Source organism: Pithys albifrons, chromosome 17 (assembly GCF_047495875.1).
Source record: "Pithys albifrons albifrons isolate INPA30051 chromosome 17, PitAlb_v1, whole genome shotgun sequence".
Lineage (NCBI taxonomy): Eukaryota > Metazoa > Chordata > Aves > Passeriformes > Thamnophilidae > Pithys > Pithys albifrons.
The window spans coordinates 2694090-2714569 of NC_092474.1; the positions used below are offsets into that span (position 1 = coordinate 2694090).

The window sequence follows — 20480 nt, forward strand, 5'->3', positions numbered from 1 at the left end:
CTGCAGGGTATGATGCTGTTGGAAACAGGTCTCACCTGCACAGCTGGACACCACGTCAGCAATGTTCTCTCTATATATATATTGCCAAGACCTGGGAATTGATGAGCCCAGCAGTCCAGCCAGCTCTACCTCCTGCTCAATGATGACTGGCAAATTTAACTCTTTTTAACTTTATTTTTAAAAAAAAATCCTGTTGAAGATGGTAGTTTTGACCTTCAGCAGGAAGTAGTTGTGGGAAAGTGCATTTCCTTGGAAAGTCTGTTCTTGTTTGGTGAGAGTTAAACCATGGCACTTTATTGGCCTTTGTAAATAATGTACCCAACCTGCATTCAGAGAACTTTGCTGATTCACAGTTCAGGTCATGGCAGACAAGACAAGGTCTCATCTCACATTTTCTCTGATGCATAGAATATGCTGTCCAGTTTACTGTTGAATAAATAAACATTTCCCTGTAGGACAGGCATATCTCAGGTGTACAGGAATAGCTAATAATTAGTGTCAGTAAATCATTGCAGCACAAACCACAAACATTGTCATTCAGTTTGTAATTTACTCCTGATGTGGGTACTTGTTCTTCTCAATACTTAATATGTCTGTTTATAGAAAAGTTGATTGAGATAATTAGCAGTAAAAATGCTAAGGTAACACGTCTATGGTAACATTTAAATTGCTATCAATTTTGTTTATAGCAGCCTAAAGAGCAGTGCTGAAATTAGAAATTAGCTACAATTAGCAAATAAATTGAGCATCTCTTGGAATTACTTGATCATGTCTTAAAATGTTGCACAGTGTGATGCTCAGAGAGGCAAAGCTGCTCCCTGGGCTGCAGCTGCTGCACCGAGTCAGTGAGCACACACAGCACTTTGCTTTGCTGCTGCTGCCTGGGAGTTTCTACCTGGCCTTCCATGGAGCCTGGGCTGTTGCCTCACAATACATGTTTGCTGAGGGCATGCTGTGAAGCCAGGAAAAAAAAATAATGGATTTGTGTCTCCATGGGGAAAAGAAGGTGGAGTGTGATTTTCAGTGATGTGCACCTTTGTTAGGGAGCAGCTCAGAGAGACTGTAACACTTCCACCTCCCCAGTAAAGGAACCTTGAAACACACATTTAATGTTGGCAACTCCATATGAGAGGAATAACTTGGGTTGGAAATGTGTTCTTATCCTAGAAAATAAGTCATAGATATGGAAGTCAGTTTTCTTGGATTGCCTGGAATGTGTTGATTCGAGGGGCCTTGGGCATCACTTTATGCTCACAGTTAGAAATAGTTTGCTTCCCCCAATAAGGCTCTTTTAGGATTCTGCTTGATAAATGCTTTATAGAGGCATGTAATTATTTTCTGGCATAATTTCATAGTTTGATGTGGAAAGAAATGTGTTGCTTACTACTGTTAAAATTGGTAATTAAATACAGTTTTGAGGATGAAAAGAGGAGAATCCACCAATTTCAGGATCAGCCACTGAGCAGTGGGCATGGACTCTGCAGACAGGCAGTGGTTTTCTGCATTGTGTAAGTCTTTCAGTTCTGTGTCCAAGGGCAGAAGGTGCTGCTGAACCTCCCAAACTCCTCATTCAGACACAAGCTTCGAATATTCATCTGAATCTCACATGAGAGCTCTTAACTCTTGGGATCTTGCCCACTTTTGGATGCACATGTTTGATTGTACTACTGAAACTCTTCCATCTTGTATAAGTTTAAGTAATTATTGGGCTGGAAAGGGAGAATACAAGATCTTTACTCTCTATTTAGCCATGTGCTGAAAGGATGTGGGGATACAAAGTCGTGTCCGTGCTCCACTGAACAGCAACTAATCTTTCTGAAGTGAAGCAGGAGACCTTGTCTGGCCTGACCCATTGTCAAGCAGCTGTGGCATTTATCTGGGATGTGGAGAAATGGTGGCATGATGATGTACACCTGATGATACGTGACTATCTGACTCCTTGTGCCACATGCTGTACATGCAGTTCTCTTTCTCTGGAATTGGAAATCCCATCTTTATCCTGAGAAACATCTCCCACTGATGTCAGAAGTTACATATTGCCAGAAAAAAAGAAGTCATTTCGCTTACATTTATCAACTTCTAAGGAGAAAAATTTCCTTGGGTGTTTCCTGGCTGTTTCCTTCCTTCCTTCAGCAGATGTTGCCTCTTTAAAGAGCAAAATGGGGCTGAGGGGTAGGGGAAAGAAGTGGCTGAATGTCAACAGCAAGCAGTGTGGAGGACTGCAGGTGGGATGGTCACAGTTCTGCACAGCTCCACACTGAGTGCTGAGCACCAAGCTCTTGGCTGACAGGGTGAGCTGCCTTTCTTGTTGTGTTTGCTTCCAAGCCAGGTGCCTGTGTTCCCTGTGGATTTCATCTGTGGAGAATTTATCACTGATAAATAACTGTTTGTGTTGAATTTATAGATGAGCTAAACTGTTTTCTTTAATGTTGCAGTTTAGTACCTTTTTCTTTTCAGGTTTGTATGAGCTCTGTCATTTGAAGGAAATAAATCCGTCACTCAGATAATATATTTGCCCTTGGTACCAGAAGATATAAATAAGAGTTACAAGGTCATTAGCCATATCAAGAGAAAGAAAAATGTGCTGTGCATTAAATAACTGACTTTCAGGCTGGTTTGGACAAATAGCAGTATTACTAAAGTGTACTGCTCGTTTCTCCTTCTGATTGTGAAAATCAATTAATTTCTTTCTTTTTTCTGTAGCACTTCCCCTTTGCACTGGAAACCCTCAGCACATGTCAGTCCAAATTCATGAGCAGTGTGTTTTTCAGTGTATTCCATTTATCAAATGTAAATTTCATGGCCAATGATTTGCTATAGAACTCTCTGGAAAGCAGCAAGTAAATGTTACCTAAGTATTAAAACAAACAAACAAAAAAAAGTCAAACCAGAGGAGAAGATTTTATCTGCCACTTCCTAAGCAGTTTATCTTTGTCCTTGAGAAGTCAGGTTAGATGGGGAACTGCCCCAGTATAGATTTGGAATGCATCCTGTATAGAAATGTGCTTTTATTCTCAGTAAAATGCAACCTTGGAAAGCTATGAATTATTGCTTATATTTTAATATCTTTTATTTATTTCAGCTAGACTATGCTACTAGGGAACTGAATTGCATAAGCTTCACTCACCCTGCATCACTCCAAACCTCACTGATGCAAAGAGACAAGTCCTCATTGTTCCTCACTTCAGAAAGTAAATAATCAACAGAGATAAACTTGCACAATATGGGTACAGTGGTGTCTGGGAAGGCTGGGGAATGGGGTCTCCACTCAGCCCCCTTTGTCCATCTTCACCAACTCAGGGGTAGAGAGATAAGATGATGAGAGGACTGGAGCACCTCTCCTGGGGAGGCAAGCTGACAGTTGGGGATGTTCAGTCTGGAGAGGAGAAGGCTCCAGGGATACCTTAGAGCCCCTTCCAGTACACCATTCATGTGCCAAACACAGACAGATGATACAGCTGATTTTTGCTGAAGTTTCAGTAACAAGCTCTAAGTTAAAATAGACCCTCTGATAGAGGTTACCACTTTATAACTTATGCTCTCCCTAATGGCTCCAAGAACAATGATGTTATAGCAAAGGAATTGGCTGTTCATGGCTTCTAAACTTAGGTACCTTATCCAGCCATCTGCCTTCACATCAGACTCATCTGTAGAACCACAAAGAGGTTCCACCCAAAGCAGGTAAACTGGGCGATCATTTTGCATCATTTGATATCCCCCATCTCTAACTAGCAATCTGACAAGAAGCAGTTGTATTGCCTTAAAAGGGGGGGTAAAATAAACCCTGCCACTGTTCTGTCTCCCTGTGCCAGGTGTGGCAGTGCGGGGGCAGCATGGAGGTGTTGCCCTGCTCGCGGGTGGCGCACATCGAGCGCACCAAGAAGCCCTACAACAACGACATCGACTACTATGCAAAGCGCAACGCCCTGCGCGCCGCCGAGGTCTGGATGGACGACTTCAAGTCACACGTTTACATGGCCTGGAACATCCCCATGGCAGTAAGTGCAGGTCATGCTCTCTCCTGAACAGAGGCAGCAACATGGATGGCTGTTGCTGATTAGTTTTTTGAGGTTAAGGGTGTTTCTCCAGCTGTACAGAGTGGGCTGAGCCGGGGGACGCAGTGCCTTCAGCTGGGGTGTGCTCAATATGGAGTGTCGCAGTCTTGGTCTCTCGGGAAGGGACCAGACCAGCGACGGGGGTTCGCAGACTGCCTGCTGAGCTGTCGTTCGCAGGTTCCCAGGCCCCAGGTAAGGTTTGCCTGCCACGAGGGAAGAACAAACACCACGGAGGCCAGGGATGGTCTGGGGTGATCAGAGCTGATCTAACTTTATTGGCAGAACGAGGGGTTTATATAACCATGGGTAGGGAATGTTCTGGAAAGGGGGCGGAGCTAAGGCGGAGCATGCAAATCCGCTACATACTATTGGGTAAGAGAACAGAAGGGGTGTGAACTGAGGTGTGAACCAAAGACAGGCAGGGTCGGGACCGCCCCTTGGAGGGAGCCGGCCAATGGTAGCTGTACCCTTGGTGACAGCTCCTGCCTACCTGGGGAAACTGCTAGAACAGGGAGAGGTAACATGAACCCAAGAAAAGGGAGTAGAGGTAGTAACAGACAAAGTCCATGGTATAAAGACATAGTCCGGGCTAGGAATGGTCCTCCTGGACCTTCCATACGTCAAATTCAGTCTGGCGATCCCTTGCCCTCCTCCATTCCTGCATATCCATATAATCGCCATCTCCAACAATGGAGTTCTGCCTTATAAACTCACTTCCTCCATCTGAGTTTAGTCGTATGCTCAGTACAGATTGTTGTGTGCAGTGACACAGATTTATAATTTAACCAGAGCAAAGTGTTTCAGGTTTATGTGCTTCCTCAGAAGTCATTAATTTGGGGTGCCATTAAACTCTGAGGTGTTCATATGCTGCAATGGGGGGAACTACAGAAATGTCCATAAATAAATAGCATCATTCATTGTGAGACTCAGTAGACCTCACCAGCATAAAATAAAAGTATGCAATAAAAGAATCACATATTAACTGGCTTTATTGTGCACAGGCTGAGAGCTGTCACATGAACGTGTTCTGTTTCTCACTGCACATATGAATTGTAGATGGCGTATGGGGGCCTCTAGGAATCCATGTAATATAAATATTAGATGAACTGTAGGTTCAGTTTATCACTTTATTCTGTAAGTATATCACATGCTACATCTCTGCTGAGCGTAATTCGTGGAGAGAAGAGTGGTATGTTGTAGCCCAGGCAGGTGGAAGCTGAGTGTTGCTGTATTAGTGGTATTTGCATCCAACTTATTCATGTGAAGGGGCACAGGGAGAGCAGTTGAGGGGAACCATACACTGATCCTCAGGTAATGATGGTTTTTAACCCTTCTATCAGGGATCTGGCCAGAGCTGATTGAAGCAAATGGAAACAGGAATATTCCTATCAGAACAGGAAAACATGCAAACCCAGCAGTGTCTGTGGAAATACTCAGTTATGACCTGACGTTCATCAAAGTCAGGGGATTCTTAATAAAAACTTAATTGATTCAGTCTGTTTCCTAAATATCTATGTGTACTTTAGTACCTAGGAAATGTATGAAACCCCATCTTTGTTCATTCTTGTTGTAGTTTTTAAGATACATATATCTAAAAGAGCAGTGTTTCCTCCCCCTCCATGTGATGTGTGAATTTGTCAGATGTTCTCACACCTCTGAATTTCACCTACTGCTGTTTAATATTGGACACTGGGCAAAGTGTCTGAGATGTGGTTTTGGTGACTTCTTTTAGTATGGGAGGTAATTGCAGAGACTTATTTTGCTTTAACAAAAGGCAATACTCCATAACATTTCCCTCACGAGATTTCTATGACAGTAGGAGGAAGACAAAACGGTGTCTGTCTAATTTTTGGGGGCATTTTGGCCCTGTCTACTTCCATCTGCTAAAATGGTTAGTTTTCAAATAGGAGATGAAAAAGTAACCTCAGTAAATTTGCTTGCTTGATGACATCTGCAAATGAATTCTAAGCAATGATGATGTTTAAATAAGTATTTACACCAAAATATGATTTCCTTTAATCTCTCTGAGATTACTTACTGATGTAGTTTTCTGCACTGAGCCATACAGCAGAGCTTTAAAAAAACCCCAGGCACATCCACAATAAAAGACATAAAATCAGGAGAAGTACTGAACATTAAAATTTTCTTCCCATAAAGTAAATTGATTGATTGATAAAATGTGCATCATAAAAATAACCTTATTAGCTCCCAGGAAAAGGAAGGTAGTGTTAGTGTTATTCCACAGAGTTATTCCACTGTACTATTCAATCCAGATGGCTCAGAAGTACTGCACTGGTATAAGCCATTACCAAAACCTTCTGCAGGAGATCTAGAAACCTTACTGGCTTAAAAAGAAAGGAATATGTTCACTGTTATGAGTTCCCTTCAGTGGGCCTAAATTTGGGTTCTGAAGATCAGACTAGGCCGAAGCCGTCAGCTGACTTGAGCTGGGCTGAGCTAACAGCTGATTTCTTCTAGCCAGTAACTTTGTATTCCATACCACATTACCACATCATCTCCAGGGAAGTAGGAACCAGTGTGGGAGTGGTTAAGGCAGTCGCTTCTCAGCCTCCCTCTTGGGAGGACACACGATGGGGGGATGGAGAGGGCCAGGCCCACCACTGGCTCACCGGGTATCTCGGGAAAGTCAAATGTGTTGTTCTGGGTCTCTCTGCTTGAGTTTGTCTCCCTGGGGAATAAGTTTTTTCTTAAGTAATGTGTTCGTTAAGAAGTGGGGAATTTGTTGTTGCAGACTTCTGTGAGTGTATATTTGTACTCTTCTAATTGTCTCTTCCTTTCTGTAAAAATATATGTAGTTTTAGTATAAACATGGTTTGAAGTGGTTTTTTTTCTTTCCCCTCTCTTTTCCTCCCTTTCCTTGGTGTTAGGAGGGAGGTTTTTCTCTCTGTACTTGGGGGGGTTGGCAGTTTGCTGCCCAAACCAAGACATTCACTTACTGAATTTTGTGTACACCTCATTCTTGTACCATCACCCTGTGACCTGCCCGTGCCTGCAGCTGGCCCAGAGGTAAGCACAGCGTTTTCACAGCTGCTCACTTTGCTGCTCTTGGGCTCTGCAAAAGTGGAACTGCAAAAAGGGCGTTTTATTGCTTCATTTTAGAATAGGGCAGAAAAGAGGCAAGTAAAATACATGTGTTCTTCCAATACCACAAAACCAATCTGAATTAACTCTTTTGTAACTCCCACCATCGTTCTCACAACTCACTCCCTTACCAGTTACTGAGAATCTGTGCATAAAATGTGTCTAGATTAGCAGATGGTCTTGGACACATCTGCAAGATCATGTTCCTGTGTATATGTATGTATGGCCAAACTTCATGAACGAAGATTTGGGAAGGGCTGTTGTTATTGGGTTCACCCAGGTGGGCCTAGATTTGGGCTCTGGAGTTTGGACTAGGCCGAAGCTGTCAGCTGACTTGAGCTGGGCTGGGCTAACAGCTGATTTCTTCTAGCCAGTAATTTTATATTCCATACCACACATTGACATCATCTCCAGGGCAGTAGGAACCAGTGTGGGAGTGGTTAAGGCAGTCGCTTCTCAGCCTCCTCTTGGGAGGACGCACGATGCTGTCCCAGGGGGGATGGAGAGGACCAGGCCCACCACTGGCTCACAGGGTACCCCAGGAAAGTAAAATGTGTTGTTCTGGGTCTCTCCTTTCTGCTTGGGTTTGTCTCCCTGGGGAATAAGCTTCTTCTTAAGTAATGTGTAGTTAGGACAGTAGAATTTGTGTGTTCGTTAAGAAGTTGAGGTGGGGAACTTGTTGTTGCAAACTTGTGTGAGTGTATATTTGTACTCTCTTCTAAATGTCTCTTTCTTTCTGTGAAAAATATATGTAGATTTAGCATAAATGCAGTCTGAAGTGTTTTTTTCTTTCCCCTCTCTTTTCCTCCCTTTCCCTGGTGTTAGGAGGGAGGCTTTTCTCTCTGTGCTTGGGGGGGTTGGCAGTTGCTTATCTCTAACCAAGACAGTTAATGGTGCCGAAACCCGGGAACGAACCAGGGACCTTTAGCTGTCCCCACCTGGGTGAGCCCTTCCAGCCTGCGCAGTGGATTTTAGGTGAGGCTGTCCTGGGTTGAGCTGGCAAATCACCAACTGTCCAGGACAGAGTGAAAGGGTTCCTCCTCCCCCCAACCAGCCAAGGGAAAAAGAAGAGGGAGAGGGAAAAAAAAAAACCCTCAAACCCAGGTTTATGCTGAAACTAACTACATGTATTTATGCAGAAAAGAGAAAATTAAGAGGAAACTACAATATAACACACACTTACACAAGTTACATATATATAACAAGGAATAACTTCCCACACCCCAATTAACACAAAGCAAAGTCTATTACACTAGATTCATAAGCACTCTAAAAGACTCCTAGTAAGAAACAGAAAGTATAACAACAAAATATTTCTACTTCCCTGAACTCAAACAAAATGCAAGTAGTGGCAGCAGGAGCAGAGCCTAACAGATGAGAGCAACTGTGGCACGTCTTCTCTGCACTCCAGCCATGATGGAACTAACCAAGCCACTCCCACACACTGGATTTTACACCCTTTGAGATGATGTAGTATGGTATGGAATACAGTATTATTGGCTGGAAGAAGTCAGCTGACAATTTCAGGCCTGGTTTGAACTTTAAAGTCTAACTTTAGGCCCACCTGGCTAAACCCATAACAAAGGCTCAGCGTGCGCAGAACTGGCCCCACCGTTTCAGTCCTGAGGTCCATCTGCCACGGCCGAGCGAGCTTGGACAGTGCCAGTGAAGTTCCTCAGGACTAGAACCTACAGCACCCGGCATTTCCCAGCAGGTCTCCCATCCAAGTACTAATCCGGGGCTGACCCTGCTGAGCTTCCGAGATCTGACGGGATCAGATGTCAGGAAGGCATTTAACTGCCCATGTCCCTATAACCTTCAGCAGAAGGTCAGCATAGCTTTATTTTAGCTAACCAAATATTTGGTATATCCCCCTGCTTATTCCTCAGCAATTTTAGTGATAAAGGAATCTTACATTGAATGATTTATTGCACTGAGTGCCTCGGAGAATTGCTCTCCTTCCACGTAGCCTGGAGCAGTACGTAAATTAACATTCATTTGAATGGATGCTGCACCGAGAGCTCATGACAGAGTGTGCATCAGCAAGCAGCAGTGAGCACAGCAAACCCTTTATGTGGCAAATGGAAAAACCTGTTCAGTATTACACTTGTATTCTCTCCTGAAAACCAGGCATCTGTTGGGGATTTTAATAAATGCTGAGCTAAGATTTGCTGCTGTCTTGTAACCCTGCATTAGGTATAAGCTGTAGAATGTACAGAGATCCTTCTGGAGGGAAAGTACAAGGCACTTCAGACAGATTCCGTGCAAAACTCCCCAGTTTCAGTCCATTTGATTAATAGAGTGTTGGAAAAGATTTTTAGATGAGGTAACTCTTACTGTCTTACTGTTGAACTGTGATGATTTTTCACTTTAAATCAACAGACTCTAACTCAGGATCTGAGATTTTTACATGGCTGAGTTTGGTCATATCGAATTCATTCTTCCAGCCTGTGTTTTTCATGGAGTTGTATTTAAACATGAATTAAATTCTGAAGTAGAATTATAGAGAAGGTTTTGAGTTTAACTGCATTTTATAGCTCAGGTCTGCAAATGAGCTCCAGTTCCAGTAAAAACTGAATGCTGATCTATACAGATGCTTGGTGGAACTTAATGACTTTCTGAGCAGCTTTGCTTTGAAGTTTTAACAGGTCAGTTCTGACATCATTTACATTAAAGCTGTTACTAGAGTGAACCATGGCCAAGCTGCCATATTTTAGATCAGAATTACTCCTAAAGTCCAAACAAATCTAAAAGCAAAGGCTTCAGGATTGATTGCAAACATTTAGAATTGCTGTAAGTAACAACATTGTTATTGTATTATTATTGGTTTATGTTTGTTCTTTGCTTTATCCTTCTTTTTTTTCTACTGGCTTTCATTAATATTTATTGTCTATGCTCAACAGCAGCTTTTTGATGAGCTGCTACTTACAAAAGAGAAAGAAGAGAGGGAAATACAGCTTGGTGTACAAAATGAACTCCAATTTGGTTTCAGTAAAGAAAGCAACCACACAGGCTGTGCAGTGAGATTTCTTTATTCATTCTCTGCTTTGCAGAACCCTGGAGTTGACTTTGGAGACGTTTCTGAAAGAATTGCTCTACGCCAGCGACTGCAGTGCCGGAGTTTTAAGTGGTACTTGGAGAACGTCTACCCTGAAATGAGGGTTTATAATAACACAGTCACTTATGGAGAGGTACTGTATGTCTTTGGAAATACAGCATGGCTGCTTTCGAGCAGTCCCTTCATTTCAGTGCTATCAGGATGCACAGGACACAGTGCAGTGGTAGAAACAAAGATGCCCTCCCCTGCTTTTAGTCTGCACTAAGGAGTGTGGCTTTGAGAAGCCCTGTACCCCCTCACTGGAGTACATCAGGTGAAATCAGCATCACTAACAATGATATGCAACCTCCTTGGCTTTCCTTTTAAAATAGAGCAGCTCTGAGAGCATAAATTTGAGGTAATCACCTTCCCAAATAGGCTGCCACAGACATCATCAAGAAAACATCAGCAGACAAGAGAGCTAAAATGATTATAGTTAATGAGAACAGTTGAGTTTGCTGAGTTGTTTTAGGAGAAGAACAACCCCTTCTTTCAGTTTTGCTGAACTATTTGAAGGATTACATTGATTTTCTTAATTCATTTTTGCAATCTTCCTTTTTTACTGTTCAGTATAAAAAGGAACATATCCTCATTCAGATTACCAGGTGAGGATGCCATCTGGCAGGTCTGCATCCATCATGAAAAAAAGTTATTAGAGGAAAAACAATTTTCCTTCTTTGTGCTCAGATTCTGTATTTTCATTTTCACTGGTGTACCAGTATTGAGTCATAGCTTGGCACACCAACTCAAAGTTAGCTGAATGGATAGGTTACTTAGCCCTAATGAACTGCTGGATCCAAACATGTTAGAAATGTGTGGACATTTCAGTTCATCTCAGCTCTCTGGATCTTTTCTGTCTCTTCTGTGAACCAATCAAATCTCCCATATTTGCTTGATCTCAGTCTTTAAAGAAGTCAGACATGCCTTCATGTGCCTGAAATGGAAACACTGCTGTCTATTATGGCAGTGAACTGGGGGCAAGTTCTAGGAGCTCTCCTGCTGCATAATGTTCTTAAGATTTTGTTTTAATTGTCTACTTGAACTGCAATTTAATCCAAAGGCAATGTATTTTCCCACAAGACAACTAAATGGACTCTGTTCCTTTCTGTTCCATTTGATTGATTTCATGTAAAATAAGTCAGGCACTTGAGATATTGATACAAAGTGCAAGTTTTATTGCATAATTTCACTTTGCATCCTGGTATAACTATCCCCCCATCAGTAACTGAGAAAAGATATTTAGTAAATTCAGCTGGAGCTGTTGGTATCTGTGGGCTCCAAGAAGGGCTTTAACTGTGAAGAGCATTGGCAGAACTACCAGTGTCGTGTCAGTTATACCAGACATTGAGCCACTTGGGCTCTGAAATCAAGTTTGTTTCTCCTGAGTGGTCTCATAGATGATTCTTGAGTCAAACAAGAAGCTCAGTGATGGAGGCATCTCATTAGCATTTCTGATAAAATGGAGCCACACAAGGTGGTATAAACTGGCATAGGTCCCTTTCAGTCTTACATGCCCATAATGATAAAACTTAAGGCTTCATCCTAAATGACATCAAGCTTATTATTAAATACCTTCTCTTCGGTTATTTTCCTGGAGGAAAAGATACCTGAATTTTAGTGAGTTTAAAGGAAAATAAATGCATTGAGTAGATGTGAAACAGATTGAAACAGTAATAAAAATATATTTCCTAGTGACTCAATTCACATTTTTTAAAGCCATGTCATAAAGCTGTCTTCATCTTCTTTAGCCTTTATAGTACCTGAGTCATAAAATAAACCTTCTGCAATTTAGTTGCTGGTGATCCCCCTTATCCAATTGGTTTCCCTGTTTTCTTGTACACTATAATATGAAGGATTATTTACAGATTTTTTCAACACCTTATCCAGTAGCTGTTTCTATCTTATGTGGGTGGCCAGACAGACACTTCACAGTCTAAACCAAAACTGACCTGTTGACTCTTTCAAAGTGTCTGTCTAAATAACTTCATGTTTATGATACCTGTAAAACTTTTCAATGTCCAAAGTCTGTGTGTAATCCTTCCAGACTTAGGAGAAAGGCCTGGGGTTTTCACAAGAGCTCCATCCCAGTTTTTATAAACTTGTAAATTCTTCTTCTCTGGGGAGGCACAGGAATGTTTTACTTCACTGGATCTCTGAACCTGTTCCCTTTTATACAGTGGGCTTTACCTCATTTCTGTACATAACAACATACTATATTCTCAATTCAAATAATTCTTTTTCACATGCTTTTTTAGTTTTATATAAGCAATGGGAAGAAACAAAAGCATGGCACATCCAACACCAATCCTGAGTAGTTCCTATGTGGTTCGTAAAGTCACATTCTCAGCACAACAGGGTGAAAATTTATGTTTACACAAAGATAATTTGGAGTAAAATTTGGCCTGGGTTTCTTAAAGTGAATTTTGTGGAGTTTTGATCCTTGAGTAATTGCTGAAATTATAACTGACCCAAGGTCTATAAAGTCAGAAGGTTGTCCAAATAATGTCTTTTCCTGGAGCAAATTCACTGTTGGCACCTTGTCATATTTGAAGGATAAGCATCTGTTTCTCAGAGAACAGTTTTACATGCTCCTTGTTTCAATAGCTGTAGTCAGCAAAGATTTAGCTGGGTTGGACTTGGATCCCAGAGATTTGTTTCTGCCACAACTGAGTTTGGGTTTGCTCTGATCTTGTTTCAGGTTCGTAACAGCAAAGCCAGTGGCTACTGCTTAGACCAGGGAGCTGAAGAGGATGACAAAGCAATCCTTTATCCATGCCATGGAATGTCCTCTCAGGTAAACACTTAAAATCCCATAATTAGCAACTAACCTTTAATTTAAAGAGTTTTCAGGAGAAACAAAAGGTAATTTAGTGCATTTGAGTTGAGTTTGGCAGTATAATCCTGGGTTGCAAAGGCAAATATCTGCCTTTACTCCAGTCTTTTAGGTGCCCTTTCCAAGGTCGTTCAGAATGTGAATCTATACATTGAAGATGCCCATTAGGAAAAGAGAAGAATCATGTTAATTTGTTTAATCCACTGAAGATTAATTAATTTAGGTACTTTGTGTGAGTGAGCAGCTCTTCTTGTTATGATATGACTTATTCTAGAAATGGTACCTCTCTAAATCAACTGTTCTTTGGTCCAGGAGGCTTCCAGACAGAAATTATTTAGCTTGCTGGTGTGATTCCCTGAGCAGGCAAAAAGTTAAGCACATATTTAACATCAACTTCAAAGGGAATTAAGAATATCCCTTAAGTTAAGACTTTTCTAAAATAGATTTCTTTTTTTTGTCAGTCCCTGTGCATATTATTATTTTCTTACTGCTGTCTGAAGATTTTCAAATCACATTTCTTCTTTCCATACTCACAGTGATTTCACTTGTTTTTTTTAAATATAAATTGGATATTATTTAAATCCAGGATTTGAGCTTCTTCTGAAATGTAATTCTAGTTTCTTTTGAAGTACCATCTGAATCAAAACTATGTTAATGAACATTCTCCTGTGTAAATAAACTTTGACCTTGTCAGACTTAACAATTATCCAAAGTACATTGATTTGGAGTCCTGGCTCCTACATCACCATGGAGGCAAAGTGGGGCAGACAGTAATTCCTACTGACAAAATGTCCACCTTTGGCAGGATCTTTATGGAATATTTGACTGACACTTCCCTAGTAGAGGTGGAAGGAGCAGCCTTTGAATAAGGTAACAAAATAGCAGTGTTTAATTAGATGTAAATTACCTTTTCAAGAAGACTCGTTAGAGATGTCAAGGCACTCACAGTTTTGTGTCTTTCTCCATTCTAATTCTGACCAGAAAGTTGCAAATTTAAGTCCTTCCAGAAAGTCCCTTAGCGACATCTAATCTCTATCAGTGTGCTAGCACTTAGAAGAGTAATGAAATAAATGGTTCTGACTGTAATTTATCTTGCAGTTTAAGTCCTTAACCTACTTGTTTGCCTCCATGAGGTCTGTTTCACAGAATATTCTTTGACTTCTGGAAGAAAACAGATGAGTGCATGAACTACTGTGAATTTATTTGAAAGGATGAAATGCCCACCTTCTTCTGACTAACACTTGATATTTTTGGGGTATAAAGGAACTCAGCATCCAGTTCTGACCAGTTTTATCCATTAAGGAACAGGTCCTTTCCTTTTAGTAAGATATAAATACATTGCCCAGTAGATTATGCCTTTTGGGTTGTGGGACCTACACTAGACAGAGGACAGATCTTCTCAAGTGCAAATAACAATACACAAAGTATTTACTGCCCAAGAACTTTAAGTTGGACAGTGACCAGTTGAATTACTCCTGGCTCACTTCTGCTGCAGGTCTTCAGCTTACTGCCTATGTGAAGTTTTCTGGAAAAGCCTGAGATGCTGATTTTAGACTTTACATTGAAGCCACAAGCTAAAGCCCTTTTGTTACTAGCACTGTATAAACACATAAAAAGAGAAAGTCACTCTTCCCAAACCCTTCAAATCCAAAGCATCCCCTGTGTGCAAGAACTGTCAAAGTATGGGAAAGGCAAAAAGTTAATCTGCCAAACCATCCTGCAGCAGTTTCCATTTCCCTTTAAAACAAACAAATGAACAAAAAAAAAAATCAGGAAAAAAGTTTTCATTCTGCAAGAAACACCAAGTGAAGGCAAAGGTGATGTTTTATCTAAGTAGAGTTTTTCACAGACAAGCATGGGTTGGAGTCACTCGAATGCAGCCAAGTTAATTAATGATTACACAGCTGGAAAACTTCTATCATCTCACCACAATTTACAAAATTAATTCAGTGTGAGAACCACAGCTGCACAAACCCTAATCAAGGATATTCAAGCTCATTGCATGAAAGGTGTTGACAGCAAGCGTTTTAATATATTAAATAAACATTTTTAAAGCCCCTCTTCTAATCAGCCTGGGTGAGCATAGTTGTCTGCTGCATTTAGCTTTCCATTTCTGACATTTCTCATCTCAAGCATAGGGCATAAAATACCCCTACTGAGTCGAGATTTGGGTTATTTGTACATGCTGAATGTAAATTAATATAAATATGGAACTCATTTCCCCAGTTGGGTTATCACCAGTGCTCTGTGTGTCCTACCAATGTGAAAGGATCTCCCTATTCAGCTCCAGCCTTGTTTGCTTTTCATACTCTTCAATTCTGACTAGCAGCTTACCAGTGATTTTAGTATACCCTGAAACCAACACAAGTCAGGCGAGTGTTTAAAGAAAACTCAGTTAGGGCTAAGATTGCTGTTCATCTGTGATAAAATGTTCTTTTCATCTCCTTCTTACCCATCTGTTTCCCATGGATATTGCACAGCTCCGAATGGTGTTGTCCTGCATTACAATGGTAAAATAAAACCACTCCACTGTGACTACTCCATGAACAAGATGCTTTTCCTGATGTGTATTCTAAGATCAGTTTTCACCATGATAAATCACACCTTGTCAATGACATCAGCTTTTAAATTTCTTTATTCAAACAGGGACAAGCTCTTCTATGGATGCTCTGGAATGCATTTAGCCTGAGTTTATGTCAGCTTAGTTTAATGAATTTGAGTTGAGCTAAGTCAGTATAAGCCAACAGCCAGGGATATCCAGTCAAGGTTTTGCATCAATCCAAGCTGATTTCAAAACTCATTTTACAGAAAAGTAGTATCCTTTTTATATGTGTTCATTGATTCTGAAGTTTGAGTCTATTTACTTTCAGGAAAAAAATGGTTTGCAAATGCAACTGGGAGAAACAGTCCAGGGCTGCAGAAGATTAATAGGAAAGGAATATATTGCCTTACCCCTCTGCATGTGGCCCCCTTGTACAATCACCTGCAAAGCCCAGAGGTTCTACAGCACTACATTATACCCCTTTGTTGTAAAACAAATTTTAAAAAAAGAGTGAGGTTGTGGGGACAGATACAACACCCCCCAGGGGTGAAATACGTTGTTCTGGAAGCTTCTTAGTATGGTTATAGGACATGCAGGTTCCGCAGAACCATCTGAGAAGACTTACAGTGTAAATACTGGGAGTGTGTGTGGAAAGCTGTGATGTGGAGCTGATTATATGGTAAGTGAAAGAAGAGAATAAAATAGCATCCTAGGATAGAAGGGCCAGGGTGAACAGCCTCCTTCTCCACCCTCCTCCCTTCCCTTTCATAGTGAGAAAAAGAGGAGGCACTGCAGCTGTGAGAGCAAGAACTCCCTCTACAATGAGATCAAGCAGAAGGAAGGCAGAACTCAATGTTCACATTCCTGAAGCTCACAGCTATGCAAACACATGGAATAAGAGGAGATGAAAGGCTCTGCTTAAACTGTTGCTGGAGGGCTGATACTGAGCATTTTGCTTTGTAGAGCTGTGACTTTCCAGATTTGCACGTAGGGCAGCAGGGAGGATGAACAGGGAGTGGTGGGAAAGATTCTGGAGCAAATGTGGAAGTTTGGTAACTTGGGATCTGTGTGTCTTATGGTGACAAGTATTCAGGAGGCATAGGGGGTTTGGGATTCCTGTGTAGCTCACTGTTTCAGTTGCTATGGCAGCTTTCAGCTTGCCTTAACCTGCAGGACTGAAGGATCATTAAAGATTTTGTTTTGCTTGGAGAACAAGAGTGAAAGAGAGAGATTAAAGGTAGTGTCGAACACTGCCAGGCCCATCCATGTAACTGTTTCCTGCAAACAATTATCTGTAATCATTTTGTGCTTTTGTCACTTGACTGGGAATTAGCAGGAATGGATTTTTTTGAAGTCAAATCCTTCAGTTAAAAGCTACCATTTACTTACCACTTATCAGTGTTCCTGGAGGATCACATTCCATAGGCAGCAACACTCACTATTTTTGAACCAGGTATGGTGGCTTTGATAAACAACCTGTGACATCTTTTGCATTCTGCTCAGATTTATAAATGTTGAAAGGAAAAATATCCTGTCTCATCATCCATAGAGCACTTGGCATCAGGATTAGATCTTGAGGACTTAATAGAGCACTTGGCTTCAGTGTCATTTATGTGGGTCCTTCAGCTCTTCTCAGATAAAAGAGAAAGACCCAGCAAAGGTCCATCCTCATGTGATGTGTAAAACTCTGTTTCCATTCTGCAGCTTGAAATGGGAGTGTGTGGATACCTAAGGATCTCAGCCCATCAAAACCTGCACTAACTTTCTTTTTTTAATGAATACGATTTAATATTCCATAATAAAGAGGATTTTTTCACTTTATTTTGGCTGGCTGGCACTGGGAATAGATTTGACACGATGTATGTCCACAGTTCTAACACAAATTCAGAGATTGTTTCTTTGTGGATATGGCAGTGACACTTCAAGTTTGAACACAGCAGGTGTAACTTTCAGCATTTCATTGGCTGTATCTCAATTCCTGCTTTCTAGTCTACAGTAATAAGCAATTTATTTTAATGCTTATTTTATTTTCACAGCTTCTGTTGTCTTTAGGAAGCTTAGGATAGGAAGTCTTTGGAGGGAGATGTTATTAATCATATAGTAGTTCCCTGAACCTTAAATTGCAAAGCAGGCACTGAAGCTTTACTGTGTAATACAGTCTCAATTCAGATAATTGTTTGCGGGTGTTTTTTTAGAATTCTGTTTTATTTTAGGATAAGCCTAAGTTTTTATGACTGTTGAAACAGCCATAGAGACTTGACAGAATGTACAGATTCAGGAAAATTAGGCCCATGCTGTTCCACTTGTCTCATCATTGTATAGACAGCAGCTTCCTGCACTGAGCCATCTCTGACCCTGCCGAGCTGTAACACAACTGCCACTTTCAATCCTTGGGATAGTTTATAGTGGAGTTAATGTACCTTCCACTTCTAAAGCCTAAGCAAAACTGGTCCATTCTGCTTTGACAAGCTGCTGTATATCAAAGTCTTTCCCAAGTGTGGCTACTGTGATGCAAAGCACATGCAATTCTGCCTACTGAGATTCTGAAGAGAAAGAATATTTAAGACCATTTTAATACCAGTACAGAAAATATTGCTCATCTTAAACCACGGGGAAAATTGTTCCTGTGCTGCAGAGCAGGCAGCCCATTGTAAACAGCAGTTCTGATTATCCAGGTAAGGCAAAGCTAACAAGGTTGCTCGGTGGTATTTTGGGATCTGGAGTAAGATAATAAAGATGGCAAGATGAACACATTTTTGGTCAGTGTTTCAGCCATACCTGCAGTTCTTTTGAACTCTGCTGAGAACCCATTAAATAGAAGTGTGAGGTACAGAGACAGGTTTCATTTAAAAACAAAAAAACAAAAAAAAAAAAGGAAGTTTTGTGGTTGTTTTGGGTTTTTTTTCCACAGCTCCTTTATATGTGAAAAAAAGGAAGATGATTTGTCTAATCTGGCAGTCCATTCATATTTTGAATTTCTTTGCTTTTACATATGTCCCCTCTAACCTTACAGTAGAAAAAAATCCCCAAAAGTATCTCAATTTAGTGTGTGCAGACAGTGCCTTGACAATGGCACTGTTCATACCAAGGAGCATCCACATGTGGTTGTTCCTCTGATTTCTCTGATGTAGGCTCAGTTCTAACTCTGTGCTTCACATGGCTGCTCTGAACAGAAGTGGCAGGTGGGAAAATGAACACACACTATGTCAAAGAGCATCTGGTCTGGGAGCAAGTAGACCATGCTCTTTTTACCACCAGCAAGAAATGATTATTCACAGCAGGATCCTTCTGAGGGTAATAAGGATGGCGGTAGAAAGCTAGACTCTAATTTGAGTTTTTTTGATTGACTCTTAATGATATCTCACAGAGTGGTCAGTGGCATCCAATAAATGGTAGGCACTGCTGACCTTCCTTCCCTTTCTTGTTAAGTAATTTCAGCCATATAACAGCAATAAGACCAGACAGGCAGTGAATTTCCTGGGTGGTAATTGCATTTCTTTGGTGGCTCACATCTTCACCCTGCAGCATCCAGACTCACAGCACGCAAGCCACGTAGCTGACTCCACTTTACAGTCTTTTGGCACCTGGGTGCTGCACTTCTAGAGGAAGAAGGGCAAAATATTATGCTGGTTTAATGACTCTGCATTTAAACACAGAAGTGAGAAGTAGATAAGTCTGATTTGACGTATTGGCCCACTGCCAAATTAGCATCGTGCATTTTTGCTTCAATGTGCTTCACACTAAACTGAAATATCAGAGTGTCATTCTTTATTATCTAGGCCTGAAGCATATGTTAGCAAATTTGCTGCCATTTCCCTCATGATTTTTTTTCCCTCTCATATTTTTGGATACTGGTTGCATGCTTGGATTTTTTCAGTGACATTTATTTACAAAAACTAATTGGACTTGTTGCTATCAATAGCCTCTAACAGAGCTCTTAAGAACAAACTGCACTGCAAATTGACATTGTGTCCTTGTTAAATCAACTCCTGCTGAGTGGGCATGATTTACATATTGATTACTTCACTTTCTTGATTGCCCTTTTTACAGTGAAATAGTGAGTAGGGAATGGTGGGGAGCAGAGGTGTGAAAGAAGGGAATCTTGTGTTCTGGGTGAGAGAAACCCAGTTGGTAAAACAAGGTTCCCAAGCTTTGCCCTTGAGCAACGTGTGCCAGACAGGGATGGACCCAACGTGCAGCAGAACTCAGGACCCCTCAGCACCTCCAACTTTCCTTTCTCCTCAGCTTGTCCGGTACAGCTCCGAGGGCGTCCTGCAGCTGGGACCGCTGGGCTCCACCGCCTTCCTGCCTGACTCCAAATGCCTGGTGGATGATGGCAAGGGCAGGACACCAACTCTGAAGAAGTGTGAAGATGTCCTGAGGCCAGCACAGAGGTTCTGGGATTTCACACAGGTATGGAAGAGCCTTGCAGACATAAATCTGAGAGTAATTATGCTCTGGAGGATATTTATGCAAAACAGGGAGGTCTTTAGAAGGCTAGACTAGGAATTCCCCTGTATACATTTTAGAAATAGTCAAATATATTTTCTATACTTTGTGTGCTTCCTAGGAATATTTTTTATTACTAGGAATCTTGAAGTAATGCTTTCTAGGAATTTTTGGTTATCCTGGATTGGAATATTCTCGATTTCTCTACTGATTGTCAAGATCATGCTAGTAAATTTATTTTTTTTTTAGTGTCTAGAAATTTTTGTTTCCAGAACTATTCTAGCATTTTTCTAGTGCCTGTCTAGGAATTTTTAGATCTAGAGTTTTCAAGTAATTTTTAGGGCTTTCAAAAGCATTATTACAGTTTCTGGGATTTCTTGAGCTCTGTAGGGATTTGCTAGT

At 41.1% G+C, this 20480-nt stretch overlaps 1 protein-coding gene across 2 annotated transcripts in view; it reads left to right on the forward strand.

The window, feature by feature from the left end:
- The window catches only part of GALNT9 (polypeptide N-acetylgalactosaminyltransferase 9), a 141056-nt gene that overhangs the window by 114548 nt on the left and 6028 nt on the right, over positions 1-20480 (forward strand). The window contains exons 7-10 of one of the 2 annotated variants that reach the window (XM_071572319.1): positions 3813-3998; positions 10211-10348; positions 12953-13048; positions 19875-20042. In XM_071572319.1, the coding sequence (XP_071428420.1) occupies positions 3813-3998; positions 10211-10348; positions 12953-13048; positions 19875-20042 (588 nt within the window). The remainder of the gene's footprint in view (positions 1-3812; positions 3999-10210; positions 10349-12952; positions 13049-19874; positions 20043-20480) is intronic. The other variant, XM_071572320.1, reaches the window with a different exon arrangement.